This window comes from Chelonia mydas, chromosome 26 (genome assembly GCF_015237465.2).
Source record: "Chelonia mydas isolate rCheMyd1 chromosome 26, rCheMyd1.pri.v2, whole genome shotgun sequence".
Lineage (NCBI taxonomy): Eukaryota > Metazoa > Chordata > Testudines > Cheloniidae > Chelonia > Chelonia mydas.
Genome location: NC_057859.1, coordinates 1,838,180 through 1,862,726, shown reverse-complemented (window position 1 = coordinate 1,862,726; position 24,547 = coordinate 1,838,180). Strand labels below are relative to the sequence as shown.

General features: G+C 45.5%; 2 protein-coding genes across 16 annotated transcripts in view; one reads left to right on the top strand and one right to left on the bottom strand.

The window, feature by feature from the left end:
* The window catches only part of NSD3 (nuclear receptor binding SET domain protein 3), a 69,180-nt gene extending 59,507 nt beyond the window's left edge, over positions 1-9,673 (bottom strand). For 3 of the 11 annotated variants that reach the window (XR_006287596.1, XR_005223417.2, XM_037886177.2), the window contains exon 1: positions 3,328-3,708. The gene's annotated coding sequence lies outside the window, so the exon portion shown is untranslated. Of the gene's footprint in view, positions 1-3,327; positions 3,711-8,283; positions 8,424-9,539 lie in introns of those variants that run through there. The other 8 variants (XR_006287597.1, XR_005223418.2, XM_037886183.2 and 5 more) reach the window with 4 other exon arrangements.
* LETM2 (leucine zipper and EF-hand containing transmembrane protein 2) lies at positions 9,643-23,701 on the top strand. 5 transcript variants are annotated; one of them, XM_037886175.2, is made up of 11 exons: positions 9,643-9,868; positions 12,117-12,191; positions 13,141-13,600; positions 14,240-14,383; positions 15,886-16,023; positions 17,152-17,355; positions 18,362-18,481; positions 19,511-19,621; positions 20,904-20,993; positions 21,876-21,950; positions 22,446-23,701. In XM_037886175.2, the coding sequence occupies exons 2-11, from the start codon at positions 12,145-12,147 to the stop codon at positions 22,494-22,496; spliced, it is 1,440 nt and encodes a 479-aa protein (XP_037742103.1). In that variant the 5' UTR covers positions 9,643-9,868; positions 12,117-12,144; the 3' UTR covers positions 22,497-23,701. The 5 variants fall into 5 exon arrangements, with proteins under 5 accessions (XP_037742103.1, XP_043392418.1, XP_037742104.1 ...); XM_043536483.1 differs by having other exon boundaries at positions 9,796-9,865; positions 12,114-12,191; XM_037886176.2 differs by having other exon boundaries at positions 9,798-9,865.
* The last annotated feature ends 846 nt before the right edge of the window (positions 23,702-24,547 follow it).

Genomic DNA, 24,547 nt, shown 5'->3' with positions numbered 1-24,547 from the left:
GCATCTAAACAACAGTCTATGTTGCTATTGTTTGAAAATGTACAACTCCTTTGGTATTGTGAATAGGAAATTAATGCAATAATCCTTGAACCTCAAAGAAACTGCAGTGCAGATTTTGTATTTATACTGCAGGCACTTTTTATAGGTGTGAAGACACTCTTAGGTGTGCCATACCAGTATGAACGTAAAACAATTTAACAGTAACTTGCCAGTGTAATAATTTTTTTAAATAATAAATGTTTATATAAAGTTTGCTGGGATGTCCAGAACAGGACAACATAAAGCCGAGTGTTTTAAATATGAATACTGAATCCAGTAACAAAAATTAATTATGGTGTTTGTATCTGAACTGCAGATAGCCTCAACTCCATAAGACAACACTAAATTCCATCAGACAATTTTTTCAACTGGTTCCTGACATACCTCTATAGTCTACAATTTTCATTATAGAAAAACACTGATAGTTTTCACAGAAGTGTCAATATCATATGTATGTCCCGAATTTTATCTAAAAAATAATTTATTTAACTTCAACACATTTTCAATGCAATTTTAACATTTTGAAAGGAAGCATAAAGCCAGCGTCCATAATAAAACATCTTTTAAAAGAATATAAAACAAGTCATTTTGGCTCACAGCAAAATCTGTCATTGTAAACAAAGTAATCAAAACAGAACAAAGGTGCACTTGATACATGAAATGATAGAAGGTCTTCAACCCTGCACTGCAATACACTAGCAGACCTCTGTCCCTGTGAGGATTCCCACAGACTGCAGTGGGACTATGTACAAATGCAAGGGTCTGTGATAGCAAGAAGCTGATGTAGCCTGGGGCCTTAGTGACTTGATTCTTTTTCATCCTTTTAACATACCTAGTGAGTTTGATTACTGTCTCTGTGCACCTTTCCAAGGGCTGCTGAGGTTTGTTGTTTGTTTTGTCGAGGAGGAAGAGGTTTCCCACTGTTACAGAAAGTAATCTCTAGGATAACAGTACTGAAAATCCCAAGCATTCAAAACTTATGAGGGAAGCACCACAAATCAAGATAGTTATTTAAAAGTCAAGAGATTAGTTTAAAAAAATAAATCTGGAGTGCTCTTTATTTGCTCTTTGGTTTTGGAAACTTGAGAGTTCCGTTGAGTCATATTTTCTCTGAAACCACATGAGCAAAATTCTTGGCTTTGATTTTTTTTAAAGTGGGATTTTTACATAATCACATGAATCCAGGAGCTAGGGTGTTAATAAAAACACCAAATACCATTCGACTCACAATAAGCCTGCAAGAGTTGGCAATGCTTGGATAACATTAATGCATACAAACTATACAAAGTACTGCTTTGAACTTTAAAAACACACACTGCAGCAGAGCTCAAAAGTAACGCCACATACAAAGGAGTGCAAAATTATTCCATACTATATTAATGAAAAGCACCTTGTCATTTAGATGCACAACCCCTCTTCTCAGTCCATATTTTTATTTGGTGTCTGTTCTCCTCTGGCGTCAATATCACCTTTTGAAGTGGTCCAAAGGACACCCACATTTAATTGTTGAAACATTTACTGCACATCTGTACTATGAGCCACTTGAAGATGTAAACAATAACTGGGAAGTGATATCACTTATTATGTCATTGTTTGGTCCAACATGCAAGGTGCGAGAGTTTTAGTCCACTGGAATTATTCACCCTTAAAATCTAACAATAATACAATTCTAATCAACATAATTTAAGATCCTAAACCTGTGCGCCAGTCAAATGTGTTGATAAAAACACCAGTAAAGAGATTGATGTTACACTGAATCCACAGCCAGTTACAGAATGAGAGAAGAGGTACGCTGTAATGTGTTACTTTAAAAAATATACATAAATTCTACATAAAATGGCTAACTATTTACTAATGTGCAGTATCTGGAAACTCCTTGTAAAGAACTCTTGCTGTCTAAACTAAATTGGCAAGTATGTGGTTCAACCTACCGTTTTTTTAAAAGGATAAAAATAAGATTACTTAAAAGAGATTACTGTGATAGAGCCCCTAATTACAGCACAGTGACCCAAAGTCTCTTTTCTCATATTTGGTGCTTCGATAAGATTACAAACACAAAACATGCCTGCTTCACACACATTTGATCGCTGGACTCAAATTTGGATAACCTAATTAGTTGTCTGCTATACATAAAAGCAAGTATCTACATTTTAAGTGAATAAAAAGGGGAGACCTAGTTATTTGTCTAAGAACACACCCTTGCAATCCAAATTTTTCATATTTTCAGCAAAAAATACACCCTATTTTCTAGATTTAAAATGTAGTCAATGGATACAGTATCAAATACCTTTAAAAGCATTCCACAATGCCTTCTACCCACAGCCCTAGATCAAATAAAATGGCCAATGCAATTTCCTTGTTTAGTTCAAGAAATTGCAAAAGATATTTCGGTTACATTTGCGATTTATAAGATAAATGCAACATTCCACATATTTCTGTTTTTAATTTCTCTAGGACATTAGAGGAAATGTCAGTCAGTGTAATTTCTCTGCAGATTTGAGTTGAAAAGGGTTAATTTCTGCACCGCAGTCCCCCAGCATGTCCTGTTTGCAACCGAGAGGAGGAGGGAAGGAAAATGCCGCTTTGCTGGCGAGGGTAGATTTCAGGGAGATAAGAAGAGAAGATAAGGAAGAGAGTATAAAGCCTGGAATGGGGGGGCTGAGCCACCAGGAAGGGGATCGAAAGCAGGTTTTGGAAGGGGAATTTATTTACACTGCAGAGACGAGCAGCAAACATGGCTGCCTCTGCCCCTTTAAATCCAAGCGGACCTCCTCTATCTCTACCACCACCAAAACATCAAATTATCCCCAGGTCTCTCTTTATTGCCCCTACTTCCCACCTACACAAAATAAAGCCAGGCTCCCTCTCCAACAAGGAGAGGATCTCTCACTGCAATAACCGGGCTCCAGTCCTAGTGCCTGGAATTGATACACAGTCTTTAGAGAAACAATAGGTTCCCTCTCACCATTCCCCACACCTCCCCCAAACGCCAGCCCCTTCCCCACCACAAATCAGCGTATGTCTCTAAAGACTCATTCATCGCCCCCATCTCCCCTGCTCAAGGACCACCCGAAACCCCGTGCAGCAGCCCCAACCCCGGCGCTTCTCACACACGTCCCCCCAGCCCAGCCGTCACCCTGGAGAAAGACACCCCCCCCAGGCCACCTTACCTTTCAGCCCGCTGTGCCACTGATCCCCTAGACCCTCGCCCCCCCCCATGTCCCCTAAACCCCACCCCCTCGCCCCCCACCCGCCGCTGCCCCCCGGGCCCGTCTCGCCCCCTCTCACCGTCAGTCTGTTCCATTCTAACTCCCCCCGCCGTGTCCGACCGAGCCCAGCAGAGACACAAAGAGCAGGGGCCGGGGGGGGCCGGGCCGGGCTCGGAGCGGGGGGAGAAACAGGACCCCGCAGCAGGCCGCGCTGGATCCCCGGCCTCGATTTCCGCGCCACCGGGTCCCAGTTCCACGGGCGCCGCCCCGAGAGCCGCCCGTGCCCCGGGCGGTGGGGGAGCCGCAGCGCCGCGGGGAGCCCAGAGAGAGGCGCCGGGGGGGGGGAGCGGCGGGGGAGGGGGGCGCTGGGTCTCGCTGTGTCCCGGTCTCGGGCCGGCCCCGCTCGCTCTCCCGCTCCCTCCCCCTCCTCCCCACGCACACAAAGCTCGGCTCCACAGGCCGCGGCAGCCACCGCCAAAAGAGGCGCGCCCCCATTGGCTGCCGGCTCTGCGCCAGGCGCGAGGCATGCTGGGGACTGTAGTCCTGAACGGCCGCCAGGCTCGAAGGAGCCGCTGTTGGGGCACGTTTCGTGCCCAGGGCTTGGAAGGCCAGGCATGCCGGAGGCAGGGATGGAGATACACTGCACAAAGCCTAGGACCCAACACGATCTCAGAGGGGCCTGGATGCAATCTTAATGCACTAGGCTTTAGAGACACTGCCTAAGGCCGGGAAACATGCACAGAGGATGCTGGACATGTTTAATCAGCATTTTTAGTACTACGATGTTTGCATACTCTAGTGATGGGTGCTTAAAAATGCCTAACTAGGCATTGCATTTAAATCTTTCTGTGTCTTGGGAACATACAAATCTTGAGTTATATTGGATGTCTATGGTTTTCACTGAAGACCTATTAATAGGGTTCTAATGCCATATATGTTAGATACAGAGATTTATGCATCTGATGAAGTGAGATGTAGCTCACGAAAGCTTATGCTCAAATAAATTGGTTAGTCTCTAAGGTGCCACTAGTACTCCTTTTCTTTTTGAGAGATTTAAGTGGAATTCACAGGATCTTGGAGCATGCAAACACTGCAAGGCCAGGAGCTGGTGGATGCATGGTTAATCTGTGCATCAAAGCATGATTCTACAGAAGTATTTCCATGCTACAGTAATGGGCATTATAGAAATGCCTCAGATATAAAGATGGATTTAAATTAAATGCACATGGTCTCATGACATGCAAACACTGATATGTCCTAACACATTTATTCCAACTGGAATTAAATGTTTTGCAAATTGAAGGAATTCACATTTAATTCATAGGTCTGAGAACATGAGGTGCTCTGATACTATTGTTTTGAGTGCAGTATAAAGAGCTAATTAGATGGATGTCCAATGAGATGTGTTGGGTGTATTTTAATACAACAAGATTTAAATACAATGTATCAGGCCTGAAACTACACAAGCTACAATGGGCAGAGGAGATGGTGGGTACTAATGGTCCAGCTCTGTCTTATATTGAATGAGCAGTGGAAATGTATGCCGGTTATATATTTAGGATAGCACTCACTGCAAGGTACTGAATAGAATGCCATTTTTAATACAAATAGTTTCAATGCAAGGCACACATACCTGCAAACACTGATAGGTACGGATGCATTTGTTACCAATCTTGAACATGCAACTCTGTTGGAGTGGGGGGAGGGGGGGTCAACTGTTAGGTGCTCAGATTGGCCAAGCTGTGCAATTCATTTGCATGTTTGTTATGCAACCAGCGTAGCATTGGCTGGGATGTGCTGGATGGGCTGGATGCATTTAATTGCTGATGTACTGCATAAGGCCTGGGAAAAAGAAAATTCTGCTGGAGAGATTACAGGGTCTCTCCCTCGGAATCTAGTTTTAGCTGCTGAGGTTTGGCATCTGGGTTAAATGAACAGAGCGTGAGAATGCTGTCATACTCAGTAGTTCCTAGTCTCATTTTGGCTGAAAATATATGCATTAAAATATTTGCAATTAATTCCCCTCCTCCACAAATCCAAAGTGATTCCAGTTCAAAGAAAACACAAAACTGATCTATCTACTCATAATAAGTCTCTATCCTGCACCTAACAAATTTAAGTTTCACTTCACAGGCGGAAAAAAAAAGGGGTGGGGGGGGTGGGGGGGGGGGTGTAAAGCAAGAAAACCATCTGAGAGAATGAGAAAGAAACAAGACGGAAAGGTAATGCAGTGCCTGTTACCAGAAAAATCAGACAGTGAAGCAAGATGAATGAACTGGAAAAAGAGACACATGATCTAACATGAAAGAGGAAACTGAAGCAATGTGGGTTTTACGAGTCACTGAACAAAGGCTGAGTAATGGTCTCAAAATTGACTGCATTTCCTATTGCCCAAAGGCTGCAGGCTCCAGCCCACAAAAATAAGACATTTCTCAAGTCTAGGCTTTTGGAAAAAAATACACTGTAATAAGGCACGTTTACAAATGATTCTCCTCCTACCTAATACAATCAGCCATCAAAAATGGAGTTGACCTAGAAAAGACTTCCTTCCTCCCCTTCCCTTCTGTAAATTCTGCAGCACTAGGTTGATGGACTCAGCTGAATTAGTCAGTGAAAAGGATGAGAATTTACTTTAATTTACTTTGGTTTTTTTGTTTTTTTTTAGCACTAAGTGGTTTTTAGGCAACTAACCAGCACACTTACAGGAAATCTTGTTTTCCTCTGTGTATCTCCTATACAGTGTTTTCTTTCCCCATTCATCTTTTATTGTTGTTGACATGCTTGCATTAATCCAGAAAAGTCCTTTAACACCATTTGTTGGTCAGGAAAATGCTTACAGAGGAAGGGACTGGCTTGGCTTGAAATCCAGACCCAGTAAGAACACTTACAGGAATTTACCTGTTTTTCTCCCTAGGCAAGATTGTTCATTGAGTAGTTTGTGTTGTGAGACAGTATTGTCTAGTGATTAGGACAGGTGACTAGCAGATAGGATTCCCAGTTTCTGTAACTCTCTCTGCCAGTGACTTTCTATTGACTCTTGGGCAAGTCACTTTGCCTCTCTATAAAATGCAGATAACATAGGCCTAACTCACAGGGAAACTGTCAGACTTAATATTGTAACATACTTGAACTCCCTTGATGAAGGTTCTACAGCATCGCATCTTTATTCTTCATAGAAGTACAATGGATTGTAAGGATTATTTAATATTTGTACAGTATTGCCAGAGGTATCAAGTTTGGTACACCACTGTGTTAGTCATTGTACAAATTTAGAGCAAGTAACAGTCCATGTCCCAAATGGGATTCTTGTTACCTTTTAGTTCCTACAGGAAGGAGTGACACAGCCAGGGCTGTGAATGTTTCAGTGCTATGGGGACTCTGAACAACAGGCTGGACACTCAGAACATTTGTGGGCTAGTCAGTCCTTAAATGGGCACAATCAAACCAACTGTAAGAGTCTTACTTAGCATTGCTGATTCTTTTCTATTCTTGTGGTGGCTCCATATACTGGACTGAAAGGGGCTTTCCTTTCCAGTCAATCCCATGAAGAACTGCAAGGATCTAAAAATTACAGCCCAGCTGCTGGGTGACCAAGCAAGCAAAGCCATCTTGCTGGGTTTGTTGAGACAGAAGTGCTCCTGCAATCAAAGGCTGTATTTAGATTTTTTAAATGACCTGATAATTGTAACTAACAATATCTGCATTTTAGCACACAGAGAAAATTCACATTGATTTAAATGGGCTTTGGTTCAGGGTCTCAGATTTTTAAGCTCAGTTTCCACTGATTTCAGCTACAGATGCACGACTGAGGACAGACTTTTGTCCCTAGATAGGAGTAGTGAAATCAGGAAGGAATTCATGCACATATACACCCACAACTCCATATTGAAAACCTTGCAGAATGAAAGGCATGATGGGTATTTTCACTTCTCTGACGCTTCAGAGCTAGTACAGCAGATTAAAATCCTCTATTCTGATGGTGTAGCAAACAAGGGATGTCTACTTGATCACGTTAGACTGCAGGATTATTTATGTTTGCCTGCTCAATCAGTCTCAGTTTCGTATTGTTGTTGTACTTTGTACAATAACTATTGTACATTAATTCAGCAGAGAATCTCTCCCAGCAAAAACACCTTCCTCTGTGTGAGACAGGAAGAATGCTTAGTCACGTCCTTCTTTATTCCATCAAGATTTGTTCTACTAGAGAAGGTTTTAATGTAAAGCTTTAGTATTAAAAGGCCTATACCAACATAATGCTTCAAGAATTTTTGTGGGGAGAGGCGTAAAACATGGATCGATATTTTTTAATCTAAGATGTCTGGAGAACTGGCCTTCACAGGCATGTCTTTACCAGTTGAGAGAATAAACACAGACATAAAGAGACCTCTAGTGGCTAAACTAAGGTACTTTCTTCCAACCGCTAGTTTTTAAACCATTTGTTTGGACACTAGCTGGTAAATCTGCCTCGTGGATTAATAGCAGTTTGCATTTCAGATTACGTTTTAATATTTACGTCGTGATCCTTATAAATATAGAATAGATTCAGAGTAACCTCTCTAGTTCTGTCATCTGCTAACGAGGAGATTCTTTCCAACTGCCTTCTTGATTTATAGAATTTGGGGAGCCCTTAAAATTTGTCTTGAGATTCCCTTTGATTCCTGACACCACACAAAGCTATTTTGGGGGGTAAAATAAAAAGAATGTCTATTTTAATATATATTTTTTCTTCTCACACCTTCCTTCATATAATTTATAATGTGCTATATGTAGACATCAAGTGCAATAATTTAAACATAGATCCTTCAAATATAGGGAACACATTGCTATATAAAATTAAATAAAACTGTATGATGCTTTTGGTGTTTTGTTAAACACTAAAAAATAAATTGTTGGTCCCCATTACCTTTTCAACTCTGAAAATCCTGCACATGGACCAAGTCATAGAAATGAAAAACATTTTGTACTGAATTTAACATTTAGCTGAATTAAACATTTTAAATGTCAGCATTAATTTGCTTGACATGCTTTTTCTCACCTTTAAAGCAATGATTTTGAAAACTTTAAGCCAAGACTTTGTACGATCCATCAACAGCCAGCATAGAACAGAAAAATCACTTCCTCTCAGGAACTTTTCTTCATACATGTCTGTAAAGCTCTTCTCTCACACACTTGGCACTATGTGAAGTAAGTCAAAATAGCAATAAGTAAAGAGATGCACACACAGGAGTTCCTCTGTATTGATGCTTGTTCAGCAGAGGGAGATACTTTTTCAGAGGAAGCTCCTGAATGAATGAGTTGATGTTTGTAAGGCACCTTGAAGACATAATGGTCAAAAATAATAACAGTAATAAATAATAAAGTTGAGCAGAAAACAAAAGTTCTACATTTTTTTCCTGTTTTTCACAAAATTTTGTTTTGATGGAAACTTCCCAGCCTACTCTAACCATGACTATTACGTGTAGCCTGTAGAGTTTTCATGAGCACATAAAAGTGGGAACTTGCACATACTAATACTGAGAGGTGTGAGATTGTGCCTAGGCACATTTCTTGAGGGCTTTTGCAAATGTGTAGGATTTGGGGGTGGGGGTTTTTTATGGGGAGAAAGAGAAGGAAGGTCTTTCTGACTCATTCATCTTTCATGGAGAGAGGTAGTTTGTGTTTCTAGATCATAAGAAAGGTGGGGACTCTTGTGCTCATTTCGTGGCATAGGGACATGCGGAGGGTCAGGGAGTGGAACAGAGTGTGGGGGGCGGGGGGAGGGGGAACAGACTGGGATAGCACAGGGCCCTGTAGGGCTGACAACAAGGAGAAGGGCAGCAGTGAGTAGGTCCAGCAGGGTTCAAGACAGGCCTAGACTCATAGATTTTGAGGCCAGAAGGGACCATCGCGATCATCTAGTCTGACCTCTGCACATTGGAGGCCACAGAGCATCACCCACCCACTCCTGTATTAGACCCCTAACTTCTGACTGAAGTCCTTGAATCTTGATTTAAAGACTTCGAGCTACAGAGACGCCACCATTTACTCTCGTTCAAACCACCACGTGAGGCGGGCCCCATGCTGCAGAGGAAGGTGAAAAGCCCTTCCCGGCCGCCAGCGGGGCGACCCCGGGGCCCGCGGGCGAGACTCGCCGGCCACAGCCCTGGGACTGAACCCTGGGCAGGCCAGGGGGGCCGGGGCGGGGGGCCGGGCCGGGGCACACCGCACTGGGCTCCAGCACCCGCCAGAGCAAGAGGTCGGAGGCGAAACCACAGCCCTGCCTCGGTCATAGCCCGGCGAGTGACGTCACACCTGTCTCCACGGCAACACGCAATGGCGTCATCCTGACATCACCCAGCCCCCCGTCCCCGTGGAGAAGGCAGAGCCCGGAGCCCAATAGGAGCAGCGGCAGGCCCAGGGTCAATGGAGGGGAGGAGGGGGCCAGGTGGGCGGAAGGGGAGGGCACATCCGGCCAGGCCCCGCCCCCACTCCGAGCTGTCCGCTCCCATTGGCTGGCTCACGACTGCCATCGAGCTAGAGAGTAGAGCGTCCCTCTGCTTCCGGCCGCGGGGGGCGATGGGAAGGGCCTGGGCGGACTGAGGCAGCTGGAGGTGGGGGCGGAGCGGAGCCCCGAGAAGGTGGTGAGTGGGCCCGGTACCACGGGGGGGCCTCGGCCACCCCCCCCCCGGCCCTAGCTCCCTGCGGTCAGCTCCGAGCCCGTCACGGGGCTGGGCCTCCTCCCCCGCTCAGGGGCACCCCCCGGAAGTGGGGGCCCGCAGGCACGGGCCCCTCGCTGCGCCTGCCGGGCCGGGCCGAACCGAGCCGAGCCAGGCCAGGCCATGGGGACGGGGTTACAAAAACAGGAGGGGCCGGACTCCTGGGTTCAGCTCCCAGCCGGGGGGGGGGGGGGGGGGGGAGCAGAAGCAGGACTCCTGGGTTCAGCTCCCAGCCGTTGGGGTGGGGGGAGAAGCAGGACTCCTGGGTTCAGCTCCCAGCCGGGGGGGGGGGGGGAGCAGAAGCAGGACTCCTGGGTTCAGCTCCCAGCCGGGGGGGGGGGGGGGGGAGCAGAAGCAGGACTCCTGGGTTCAGCTCCCAGCCGGGGGGGGGGGGGGGGGGGAGCAGAAGCAGGACTCCTGGGTTCAGCTCCCAGCCGGGGGAGCAGAAGCAGGACTCCTGGGTTCAGCTCCCAGCCGGGGGGGTGGGGGGGGAGCAAAAGCAGGACTCCTGGGTTCAGCTCCCAGCCGGGGGGGTGGGGGGGGAGCAGAAGCAGGACTCCTGGGTTCAGCTCCCAGCCGGGGGGGGGGCGGGGGAGAGATCAGAAGCAGGACTCCTGGGTTCAGCTCCCAGCCGGGGGGGGGAGATCAGAAGCAGGACTCCTGGGTTCAGCTCCCAGCCGGGGGGGGGAGATCAGAAGCAGGACTCCTGGGTTCAGCTCCCAGCCGGGGGGGGGAGATCAGAAGCAGGACTCCTGGGTTCAGCTCCCAGCCGCGGGGGGGGGGGGGGGGGCAGAAGCAGGACTCCTGGGTTCAGCTCCCAGCCGGGGGGGGGGGGGGGGAGAAGCAGGACTCCGGGGTTCAGCTCCCAGCCGGGGGGGGGGAGATCAGAAGCAGGACTCCTGGGTTCAGCTCCCAGCCGCGGTGGGGGGGGGGGGAGCAGAAGCAGGACTCCTGGGTTCAGCTCCCAGCCGCGGGGGGGGGGGGGAGCAGAAGCAGGACTCCTGGGTTCAGCTCCCAGCCGCAGGGGGGTGGGGGGGAGCAGAAGCAGGACTCCTGGGTTCAGCTCCCAGCCGCGGGGGGGGGAGCAGAAGCAGGACTCCTGGGTTCAGCTCCCAGCCGCGGTGGGGGGGGGGGAGCAGAAGCAGGACTCCTGGGTTCAGCTCCCAGCCCGGGGGGGGGGGGGAGAAGCAGGACTCCGGGGTTCAGCTCCCAGCCGGGGGGGGGGAGATCAGAAGCAGGACTCCTGGGTTCAGCTCCCAGCCGCGGGGGGGGGGGGGGGGGGAGCAGAAGCAGGACTCCTGGGTTCAGCTCCCAGCCGCGGGGGGGGGGGGGGAGCAGAAGCAGGACTCCTGGGTTCAGCTCCCAGCCGCAGGGGGGTGGGGGGGAGCAGAAGCAGGACTCCTGGGTTCAGCTCCCAGCCGCGGGGGGGGGAGCAGAAGCAGGACTCCTGGGTTCAGCTCCCAGCCGCGGGGGGGGGGGGGGGGGAGCAGAAGCAGGACTCCTGGGTTCAGCTCCCAGCCGCGGGGGGGGGGGGGGGGGGGGGGGAGCAGAAGCAGGACTCCTGGGTTCAGCTCCCAGCCGGGGGGGTGGGAGGGCGGGAAGCAGAAGCAGGACTCCTGGGTTCTTTGCCCTAGTTCTGTCCATGAGGCAGTTTAGACCAAGTCGCTTCTTGGAACGGAAGGCGGGACTCGTGCTGGTGCTTGGGGACCCTGCCCGGATAGGCACGGCGTAGAGCTGAAGGGCTGTGAAGTTTGCCGTGCGGCATGCCTGCTCCGCTGTGCCTCTGCCGGGGGAAGCCGGCTCTCTCCCGCGCCCCTCCTGCGCTTCGGGGAAAGCGAGGCGTGAGCCGCCCAGCAGTGGGCGTGTGGGGCGGGTGCTGTCAGGTTACTCTTCTACACAGCCCCTTGCCCTGCTGTGACCGCATGGACTGGAAGCTGTCTGTTTAATTCAGTGAAAAGTCTGATCCGCTTGGTCTTGTCCAGGGCCCGCTGAAGATTTATAGAGAGCGCTGTTACTTTTTGCACACCTTTGGAGTAACGGGAGGGTATGGGCATATCAACCATGACTAGAAGGCAGTTGTCATCGGTCTTAGCACTGCTCTAATTGAGTGACTCTACAGTTAAACTAACTCTTTCCCTGTAAGTATTGTTGTTCATCTGCTCTTTTGTATCAGAACATACAACCGATCATTCCAGGGCAACATGGCGTTCTACAGCTGTAACATAGTCCTTGCAATAGCCAGGTCAAGGTAAGAAATGAAGGCTTATTTTTAAATTTTATTTTACTGTTTAAGATTCTTGGTTTGTTCTAGTACTTTTGCATTTGTAGTTCTCTGAAGTATATTTAAAATGGTAGCCACTTGTGTGTAAAACATCCCCGTAAAGCTTTTGTCTGATACGGGCCTGATAAAACTGTTGCAATAGTAATGGTTAATTTCTTCGGGTGACTGATGCTTTGTTTTAGGGGCATGGTACGAAGTGTATGCAGCAATTAACTTTTCATTCAAAACAGGCTTGCTGTTGTAAATGAGGGTACATGGGGTGAAACCAAATGTTTAATTTTAGTTTGAGAGAGAGTTCAGTCTCTTTATAGTCCAAGTCCTGAATTGATTTTGTGCTTGGTTAAATGTCAGAATGAAATGGAGGGATTTGATTAGTCAGGCTTTGGTAGTTGTCATAGTACATACTAATGTGAGAAGTCTTATTCCTGTTATACAAGATAAGATTAAAAATCATACTGTAAAACCTCCTTCCCTGGTGTTTTTAACATGCTGTGCCTCTTTGTGAGACCAGGGGCGTCCCATTGGGGCTACAGATAAATAAGAGAGTATGAGGACCGTTTCAGGAAGTAGCCTGGCTATGGCGGTGTGATGGGGATATGGGTTTGTTTTTTTTCCTTTGGGCTGTGATTGGGTAAAATTCTTCTGTCATAACCATTAGGAGGATGGTGGCTTATAAGAAATGGGCTGAAATACTGAGTTGCTCCTTTGAGAGGACAGCTCATCAGCTAGAATAATGCAAAAACTTTAAGTGTTTCATCCCCCAGCTAAAATCTGCTCCCACAAACTGGGCAAGTCTTTAAGAAGATTCTATGTGATGAATTTGAAGCTAAGAACAAAAATACAAATGAAATGGTTAATTTTGGTAATTTAACTACAGCAGAGAATTACATGATTAAAGTAATTAGCTTCTCTTCAGTTTCAGAGGCCCTCATCTTCTTGTGCACTCCAGCTGTTCTCCATATTCCTCATCAGTTGCATTTGTTCAGCTAGTGGATTCTCATTTAAACCGAATTTACATGAAAGACTCTGAAAACCAGCAGTTACTGTACTGCACACACCTGGCCCCTGGACTACCTCACCTACGAACTAAAGCGGTGCGAACACTGCACACCTCTGCTTACTGGCATCAAGAGCTCAAAGATGAATCTCAGCTGCACCAAAGTACAATAAACCAGGACAATGAGCGTGCTAAAACTCTGTCAGACCAAAGCATAGAGACTGGTGTGGAGAAAAAGTCTTTACGCCAAAGAATTGTGGACGAACTGAAACATTATTACAATGGATTCCACTTGCTTTGGATTGACACGAAGGTCGCTGCCAGGATGGTATGGAGGCTGCTACATGGTCAGGTTCTCACTAGAAGAGAGAGGCGAAGGGTGAGTATGAACTACCTTGCACAGACATGTTGGCACTAATTTGCTAAGCTGACGTGTTGAGAATCTCAAGGTAACCAAAGAAACTGGTTTGTTCCATTTCCAAACTTTATTTGAATTGAGGTCAAATGTGGACATCTGTTTAAACCTTTCATGTGAATTTAATGCCTCTAAAAGGGTAAAAGCTCAACAGCCCAGGAGCCTGAAATCCTCTGTGCATTTTCCATAACTAGTACAGCGCAAGCCATGGCAACACAGGCCCCCTGGGTTCTGCCAAGGACCCTCATCCCTATCCTGGGGAGAATTCCTCTGAAATGAGAGGCACATTCAATCTCTGTGGCCCATCAATTTCTGCAACACTTTGGACAAGGGGGATGATTGCTGTGGTACTTTAGAAGTTGCCAGAGTAGTTGTTCAAAGTACACAGATGCAGTCTTAAAAGCACTATTAATTCCTTTGAGACAGAGGCCATGTGATAAGTCCTACATTTAGATACCATGCTGATAAGCACCTTGGTTATCTGAATGAATGGTAATACTTGCACCAAGATCACCTGTAGAAAGCCTTCATTAATTGTGCCCCAAATAGGTTTTCTTTTGTGTCTGTCAAATGAAAAAGAACTCTTGCTATGCCTTTCTGCAGCTACTGAGGACGTGTGCTGATCTCTTCCGGCTGGTTCCCTTCTTGGTGTTCATCATTGTGCCATTCATGGAGTTCCTGTTACCTGTATTTCTGAAACTCTTTCCTGAAATGTTGCCCTCAACTTTTGAGACGGAATCAAAAAAGGTTTGTGTACTGGGCTGTTGAGAAAGCAGACTGCTTCAATAATTCAAACTCCATTAACTAGGATTGTGGATGGCAACTCTAGAAGTATATTGGGAAATCAACTAGCCTGAGCCATACTGCTAGAAGCTGACTAAACATCATGCCATGATTAATTGTTCTTCAGTATTCATCGTGGAATAGTGAGGTTAAGCAAGTGTAGGAAGATTGGTCTAGTCAGTGGATAGAGCACTCAGGAGACCTGCATTCAATTCTTTGCTCAGACTTCTTCTATGACCTTGACCAAGTCTCTTAATCTACCCTGTGGTTTTTTTTGTTTTTTTTTAAGGGGATATTACTGTAAGGATAAAATCCATGAATGATTTTGAGACACTCAGATATTATAGTGATTAGGGTCAGAGAAGTGGATAGATAGAAGGGGTCTGCAGCAAGGTTACTTGATAACTGATTGAAGACAGGAGTAGTACAAGAAAACTGTAGGGTTTAACAAGCATTGTGCCCAGAGTGGGTTGACTTTCTCTCCTGTTTCCTCTCCCAATTTCTCTTTCTTCCATCCTTAATAGTTTAGAGGTATTTATTTTTTTCCCCTTCCAGTTCAGAGTAATGTTTCAGACTACATGATCAGCCCTGAAATAGAACCCTTAACTATGTTTGGTTAGATAGCCACAGAAAATTAAGGGTCTGCATAGGATCATTTTAATCAGGTGCCCTTTATCACTCAAAGGCAGAGTCAGTAGATAAGACATGCTGAGAGTGTGAAGGCAGGAGTTAAATACTGTTAGGTTTTCACTCAACCAAAATGTTGATAATCTCCTCCTCTCTCGAGGATCTAACTTGGGCCAAAATGCTAGTGTCACGTGTGGACAGTTTTCATTGACTTTCATGGGGATTTCCCATACTTAGAAGGGCAGAATTTGCCCTTTACTCTTCAACCAAAACCACTTGAAACCATAAAGGCTCGTTCTGTGTGGCACATTAGCCCTATCAACTTCCCGGCCCTCATCAATATCATACAACTGGGGTATTCTCTGCCCACTACTAGCTCACTTCTTTTGCAGCTAAGTGACCCAGATTTCAGCTATTATTTCTTGCTGTAGTGTCTGATACTAACTAATCAAAACATCTTTGTTACCACATGGGCAACTGATTAGCACCCACAACTGTAAATCAGTTCAGCCTTGCCTCTCTGTGCAACTGGGTCAAACACTCTTACTCAAAGTGGATTCACATATGCAGAGCTACACAGAAGAATATTCAGTAAAAAAACCTTGTATTTACAGCATCTCTCTAGTAAGCGGGATTGAAACTGATGCATGTACTTTAGTTGTCCAAGCCCAAGTGCCAAGAGTAGTCAGCAGCAATGATGAAAAGTAAGTTAGGTTTTGAGAGGCACAGGGGTAATTAACCAAAGGCCTTCAGTAACAAAAGGAAGGAAACTTAACTCAACCTTCTCTCTTCTGGAGTTCAAGATGAGCCTCTAACTACTTTTTGTTTCCTAACTTAAGGAAGAAAAACAGAAAAAGAAACTAAGCGCCACATTAGAGCTGGCAAAATTCCTGCAGGAGACTATTACAGAGATGGCCAGAAGGAACAAAGCAGATACGGGAGAGGCCACCAAGCAGTTCTCTTCCTATGTGCAACAGGTACCGCCAGTAGTAAAATAAGCTGGAGGGGCTAGAAAAGGTGTCTGCAGTCCTGTGTAGCAGGGCAGCAAGGTGGGTAGATACAACTTTGAAGGGTCTTGTGCTGGGAGATAAGGAAGTATGGGATTTGTATGATACACAAATCTGTAGCCAATCTGCAAAGCAAGCTTGCAAACTAGATATACAGATTATATTCTCGCCCACCTTCCTGCATGTGTGAAATGTTTTGTAACCTGTACAGAAACAATCACAATATTGCTGTTAAACCATTCTGTGAACTGTAACTGCACTGGCAAACTTATCTGACAAGCCCAGGATTAGAGAAGCTGCAATTCCTTGATTGCAAGTTTCAGTGGGTGGCGATGGTCTGTTTGTTTGTTTTAAAACAAACAAATGCTAAATGGAGGAAGAAAGTTGTTCCTGTCCATCTATCTGTAAGAAAGCTGCAGCTGTTGTGCTTACTGTTGAAACTTGAAAGCTCGCAGAGCCTTGCTACCAGGCATGTATAAATGCTGAGGGATCTTGGTAAAGTGATTGCCCTTTTGTGGCCAGTGCCTTGGGGAAGCCTTGTGACCCCAGCTATCTGGGGAACCTGTGTCCAGATAAGTTACTGTCTTCTCTTAATTCTAATTTTAACCAGCAGAAAAACTCTTTACATAGTGACAGGTTTCAGAGTAGTAGACGTGTTAGTCTGTATTCACAAAAAGAAAAGGAGGACTTGTGGCACCTTGGAGACTAACAAATTTGTATGAGCATAAGCTTTCGTGAGCTACAGCTCACTTCATCGGAAAATACACTGAATACATCCGATGAACTGAGCTGTAGCTCACGAAAGCTTATGCTCAAATACATTTGTTAGTCTCTAAGGTGCCACAAGTCCTCCTTTTCTTTACATAATGAAGTTCTTCAAGTGGCCATTCTGAGAGCATATTAGAAATATCTTCTGTTTTCAGACCCTAGGCCTGAACAACAGCAGTTGAGTGGCCACCAGCAAAAAGCGCTAAAGTGAAATGATTTGGGGGGAGTGTTAGAGTGAGGACTGGATTCAGGATGCCTAGTTTCTGTTTCCAGCTCTGCCACTGGCTTTTGAGGTACATTCCTATCTGATGCCTTGGGTTTGTTGCGCAGGTTCGTCATGCTGGCCACCAGCCCAGCACCCAGGAGATTGTGCGCTTCTCCAAGCTCTTTGAGGATGAGCTGACCCTTGAACACTTAGAACGGCCACAGCTGGTAGCCCTCTGCAAACTGCTTGAACTACAGCCCATTGGCACCAATAACCTACTCCGCTTCCAGCTTTTGATGCAGCTCAGGTCTATAAAAGCAGATGATGAAGTAAGAGACTAAAACAAATAAAACAGACGCAATGTGATCTGATGGTTAGTACTGGAGACCTGGGTTCTAGTTCTGATTCTGCAAGTCACTTCCTCTCTCTGGTCTGCAGTTTGCCTATCTGGTGTTATCGGTATGCTGCTGCCTACATTAACGGGGAGAGGGGTGATCTTACTATTAGTAAGAGGAGGATTACCCCATGGGACTCTAAGGAAGTGGAGTGTTGGCAGTTCAGCTCTCCAGTGCCTTCTGTCAGCTCTACCAAGGAGCATATCTCAGATGAGACTCTCTTGCTGTTAAGGATTAAGAAGGTGGCCTCCTAGGATCTCAGTAGCTTGTAGCAATGAATGATTGTGGAGCCCCGTCTCTTATACTACTTCAGTTTTATCATACTTGGTTCTATAGAAACTTTGGGCCATTTCTATTACGTAACTAGCAATGTGAATTCAGAGTGCACTGATGCCAGACTCCTTCCTGTCGCTGTCCGAGCTTGGGAGCATGGTAAATGAGGAAATCTGGCACTACCATGAGACTGGAATGAAGGATCTGGAGGCTTTTTGTTAGAAATGATGCTGTGACATAACTAATTAAGTGGCTTCTGCCCACCTCTGACTTACATGTATGTGATGATAGGTCCATTTTTACAAATAAAGGCCCAATCCTGAAAATCCTTGTGCACGTGAGTTACTTTACCCTGTGAGTGGTTGCATTACAGTTCAGTAGGGCCCCCCACAAGAGTGCAGTAACTCCACGTGTAAGTGTTTGGAGGATCAGGCCCAAGGTTATTCCTCACCTTTAACTGTGTACAGCATGCAGCTAGGCAGTCAGAAACGGGTTGTCTGCTGAATCCCAGTGTTGTTGTCTTACCTCTTGGTATCAGTAGCTATTCCTTTGTTTATTCTCTACTCCCCTCCAATACAAGCAGGCATCTCTTCGGTACCAGACTTAGGGAATAAACTAGGGTTTGGGCTTCTGGAGTCCTGGATGTGAATGTTCCTTTTCCTTTCAGATGATTGCTAAGGAAGGTGTTAATGGGCTAAGTGTGTCCGAACTGCAGAGTGCGTGCAGGGCCAGAGGAATGAGATCACTGGGTCTCACAGAGGAACAGCTGAAAGAACAACTCAGTCAGGCAAGTAGGGCCTTGCCTGCTACTAAAGTCTTGGCAAATTGCACCCAGAGCTTATATTTTACTTAAAGGGACCATGTCAGGTGTTCATCTTCAAATAAACTAGCTTTGACAGGTGGCTGGCCTTGCCCTGAAGATTCATGCCACTGTTTTGTTGTTGATCCTCATTTGCATAACTGAACTGTAAAACACAAAACATACCACTTATGCTAAGGCCCTGTTGAAGAAGAGGGTGGCTGAGGAGTGCCAAGTGCACATACCTGTCAGGAACAGGACGCAGGAACCCAGGGGATTACTTAAACTACTAGAGCAGCAAAGGCCTGGCATATTTAAAAGAGGGCAGTGCTGGAACGGGGCAGATGAGACATTGTAATGTGTCTGTATAGGGATTCACAGATTCCAAGGTGAGAAGGGACCATTTGTGATCTGATCTGACCTACAAAACACAAGCCAGAGACTGTCCCCAAAATAATTCCGAGAGCAGATCACTTAGAAAAATATCTGATCTTGATTTAAAAATTGCCAGTATTGGTGGCAGCTATTTCCACGTGGCACTCCCCTCCTCCCATCCCTGGGACTCCGTATTGGAGCCTTATTCTGCACGGGGTCAGGGCCACCGGTGCTGCAGGTGCTGTATTTTGGATAAAATGTAAAGTAGAAGCTTGAACACTTAATTTTCCTATGGCGATCTTTCAAAAGTAGGGATGTTAACCACCAGTCTTGCAGTCAACTTCTGTGTAAGTAACTAGTCTACCTTTCTAGACTTTCTCTCCAGCTTCAGCTGGATGCAGTAGTCTTCACTGCCCTTTGAAACTGTTTGTTGCTACTGTGAGCTGGTAAATAGCTGTTGTCTTTCACCTCTAGAGGGAGGCGACTAAGCTAATAGAGGTTCAAATCTGTCACGTGCTCTGGAGTCCTTCAGGATGAAAGGTGCTCTACAGTGCTAGAGTATTCTCCTCAGTGAATTGGTGTTTAAACTGTTGATTTTTGAACCGATTCTAAATAACCCTCCTCTCCCCCCATGTTCTACAGTGGCTAGATCTACATCTAAAGGAGAATGTTCCTCCTTCTCTGCTGCTGCTTTCTCGTGCCTTGTACTTGATAGACGTGAAGCCGAAACCCATTCAGGTGTCACCGAATGAGGTGAGTGGGCTGAACAGCAGTTAGCCTGAGGACACGGTCCCATTTAACAAAACAAGATCTTTCATAAGGATCACAAATAAAGGATTTAGTTACTCGCCAAACCTCAGTCACACATAGCGCATGTCCTGCCATACAGTCTACTAGACACCCGTCTAAAACAGCAGGTTCACCATAATGGCTAGTTGATGCCATCTTGGTGTCCTCAAGCCAAATGGGACGTTTCCCAGCTGCCTTTTGTAGAGACAATGTATCTGAATTTTTATGGCTGTCTTAGTAAACTAGTCACCATGCTGGAAGCTAACAGATGAACAAACTCTGATTGTGGTAAAACAGCTAATGTTTTTTAGGGCTCCCATCCCAAATGAAAGACGTGGGAGAGCAGCTTAGATATTAGAAACAGCAGTAATTGCACAGTCGCTTTAGAAAATGCGTGTATGAATAGTATTTGTTTTACCATAGTACTTACGAGCCCCAGTCATGGACCCAGACCCCTTTGTGCTAGGTGTTCTATGAACCCAGAACAACAAAGAGTCCTGCCCCAAAGAGATTACAAGGTAAGTATAAGACGAGACAACAGATGAATACAGACAGGCTGATGGGCGGGGCACAAGAAAACAATGAGACAATATTGGTCAGCCGGCTCAGTCCCAGTGGTCTCAGCACAGCAGCAGTCTAGCCGTTTTTAGTAGTCCAGTACTTCCTCCAATGGCATGTTCCATTCATAGACCTGGTTTTGGGTTTAATATAATTTGCAAGCTGGCAAACTTGAGTTTTGATCTTTGAGGTGAAAATACCTGCATGGTGTATTTGAAGTGTCTAAATAACTGACTTGGGGGCCTGATTTGCAAAGGTGCTGAGCACTCACTGCTTCAGTTGACTTCAGGTGGAGTTGAGGGTTACTTAGCATCACTGAAAATCCATCCTTTAACATGTAACTCCAGGGACTTAGTCTTCCTATATCTGTACAGTTCCTGGCGTGCTTTAAGTGCTCCTGCAGTATAAATAATGGTGTGAAGCATATATCCATTATGCAAATTGGACAGATTTCTGCCCAGACAGATATGTCAAATGCGTAGGTGAGTTATTTTTTTGCTTGCATTTTTCTTATTAATATTCTAATTGTTCTTGAAAAGCAGACTTTGATTGAGATTGAACCTGAACAATGCAAGACACATGGTGCTAAATAACTAAACTTTTGCCCAGGTACTTACTGGCCTGGAGTCTCCTCATAGTCTGCATAAAATATGAACAGCAATTTTGAGTAGTTTATTTTTTTCCTTAGGTTCGGGTTAGTGACGCTGCTGCAGAAACATCAGTTTTTGAACCTAAAGAAACCTTACTGGATTCTGCACCCATTGTGCAAGGAAGAAAGGTTAGAAAATGACTCTTTACAAATGCGTACCAGATGTATATGAAATGCTGCAGGTTTGGGAAGTAGGAGTGTGAACATAGCTTAGCAAAGTATGGAAGTAGGTGGCCTTTTAGGCTGGCATCCTTAGCCACTAACTCCGAGTAGTGCGCTGAAATAGAACTCTTGGGATAGGCACGTTTTTCTGTTTGTCACACTGTTGCAACAGCAGTGCTTCCTTTGCCAAGGAAGGAGAGGATGTTGAAAAGGCAGAGGAAGCTGCAGTGGCATCACTTCTTGCACTAGTGCTGGAAACACTGCTGATTGTTCAAAACAAAATCACCACCATCTTCCAGCAGGAGAGCACTCATGAGATCCTTAGTTATTCAAACTCATTTTCCATAAACTAACAGTCACCTGCTGCTGCTTGTGCTCACATTTCACCTGTGAGAGGGTGGTTAAATTCTGAATCATGTTACAAGCTCCTCCCCAGGTGACATTCTCCTGAGGGTGTTAGCCACAAGAATTGGAGGAGTTGGGGGCAGATTAGCATGTGAAACTGCATTCAGCCAGGCAAGCCAGTTCAGGAATGTCTGATCACCAAAGTTGGGATGAGTGACTTAGTGTGTGATACAAGGGGGTCAAATAGCAGCAGTAGTTTAAGTTCAGAAATGGAAAGCTTAAGTTTAAAAACTAGAAAGATTTCCTAATAGATATTGGCTGTGGAATAGTCTCCCAAGTGAAGAAATGGAATCCCCAGCATCTGACATTAAAATTAGAAGTGCATCACAGGGAACGACTGTGTTCTGGCAGGGAAGTGGCCTGTTTGGGGCCCAAGTAGACCTCTTCCATGTTGTGATATGATTCCATGATTGTTAAAACACCTTTTATATTTTTCTCTTGAAGGGAGAAGAATTTATATCACAGCCATCAGAGAAGTTACCAGTTCCAGGAGTATCTGTCATGCCTCCTCCAGGAGAGGTGAGCTCTGAGGCAGACCTAGGCCAGGTTTTGTGGGTTTGTTTAACTAAGGAAGTTCTAGACTGAGCCTTTTAAAAGATCTGAACAACTGCAGAGAGCTTGCCCTCTTCTTTGCCCATTCTTTCTACAATGGGAAATCCATGCACCCTTGACTTCTATCTAGCTGTCTGAATATGGGATTAGGAACCTAACTTTAGGCACCCGCGTTTGTTAATTTTGGTCTGAGTTTTTTCATTAAAGGAAAAATGTTCTTTAGCCTAACTGGCGAAATCTGCTGGTCTTGTTTCTAACACATGGTATTTTAATAGGTAAACACAAGCTGTCTGCCAAAACCACTCTTTCCCACATCAATAATTACTAATAGATAATGGTTCATTTAATGGAAGATGTATCAATACCCTAAACTGCTTTGAAAACCTTAGTCTTTATTGAATGTTAATAAACACATTCGGACTGCTACTGGGGGGTTTTAAGTCTATAATTTTCTTACCCTAGACCAAAATGGAGGCATCTCAGAGCAGCAAGGCCAGTGCCAATGGAGTCTAGCCCTGCGCCAGCAAGGACCATGGAACAAGGGCACCGACAGGGGAAGACTCCATTCCTCTGAACCTCGTCTAACCCAACAACTGGGTGAGCAGTGTGTTCACAGGCTCCCTCCCACACCAAGGCTTTCAGCTGTCCCCAGGGGGCCTTATCAATCAATTCCAGATTGTTTTATTAGCAGCGAGAACATACAAAGGACACATCCCATTTAAAATACCCTCTATAAATTAAGTTATATTGTAAATATGTAAATACGTCTCTTAAAATGCTCTAAGCTGTAACTTATCCCATGGCTGTGTGTCCTACAGTTAGGGTTTGTGCTCTTTAGTAAGGCAGCATTTTATTTTTATGAAGGGCTGGAGAGCAGACATGGGCTGGGTTTGGTGCTTCTGTAAAAATATCCCTTATCCACACTGTGGAACCCTGTGCAGGAGCTTTGCCATGCAGTCAGGGCTTGGCTAGACTGCCAGAGCAATTTGTATAGACCACAAGCCCTTGATTATCATGGTAACCTCCATTTGTTAGCTAATATCTTGTGATCAGAATAGCTCATTTAACAGTTACAATTAAACTAACATCAGTTGCTGTCTGGTTTTCACTGAGGAGAATAAACACTGCGGTGGAAGAGACAAAAGAAGAAAGGCCTGCAGTATCTTCAGTGGAGAGATTGAGAGAATAACAGTTGAGAGAGGTTTTGCTGCTCTGTTTTCCTTGCTTAAAAAGGGCATCCTCCGTTGCATGCTGTGCCTGCTTTCTGCCCAGCAGGATGGCAGCAGCAGGATGGCATCTGCCAGGGTCCCAAACACCACTCTAGCACAAACTTGCAAACATGCCTTTTACATGGGAACATCTTGCTAGGGAACGTGCAGAATGGCAGTGACCTGGGCTTTCAAATTAAAATGTTTTGTTGTTTTAAAATAAAGTCTGAGATCAGACTTGTCTTTTTAAATCTAATCATCTGATTCTTAAAACTACCCGATAATGAGTACTGTTGGAATACTTTTTTTAAACAGTTCCTTGTATATTTCAGTGGAAACTATCTTCCTGGTAGATTTGTATAGGAAGAGACTGAAAAGTGTGGGTTTTTTATTATTTAATTTTGGCCTCCTATACCTACCTGTACATGTTTAAAATTTGCTCATTTTATGGATATATTGAACCTGGATATTTCTGATTACTGTAAAATTAAAAGTGGACATGGATGCTGAGTAGAATGTGACTGCTTTTGTGAGTCAGCCTGAGTCATTGGAACCATCGCCTGGCTAAAGCAACAATCAGCTCAGTTAGGCATTAGCGGCATGTTACAATTATTACGCCAGGCTCCTTTTTGTAAAGCAGAACCAGCTCTGGGGGGGGGGCATATTACAATTGTACTGTATTCTTGGTTAGTAAACTCCATCTACCTGGGTGATACAAATCTCTGCTTTGCTAATGCAAGTGTTATATGAAGATGAACAGCTGTGGTGTCTTGCTAGTGATAACAGCAGACCAATGTAATTCCAATAAATGCCCCGCTGCTCCAGCATCAACCTCTCCTTTGGTTATTTTAGTAAGGGTATCTGGCTGATGGTCATCACTGCACTTTGCTAGACAAGGGCAGAGGAACCTTTAGCCACTTGCTTTTGTCTTTGATAATGAGAACTGGCAAGGATCATCTGAACTGGAGACACCCCAGACTACATCTGCAAAAAAGCTCCTTCCACAAAAACTTAAACCATTGGCTGTTTCTCCTCTCTTCCCCTCATCCCTCCCCAGGCATAGGTGGGCTCAAGTCACTAAATAGTTGGGGTGTTGGTCATCCTGAAGTCGGTGTACATAACAGGGAAAGAGGGCAGGTGATTTCTGTCGTGGGAGCAGAATGTGGTAGTTGGATCGAATGTTCTTTTTCCAACTTTCTCAAATTCAGGTTTGTGGTACAACAGGAAGAAGCTATCTCAGTTCCAAACACACCAGCTCGCCTGACAAAACCATGGTTACAGGGTGGGGGGGGTAAAAATCAATGAATTAATAAGGTAAACAACTCTGTGCTCCTCAATGGCTGATTCCCTAAATAA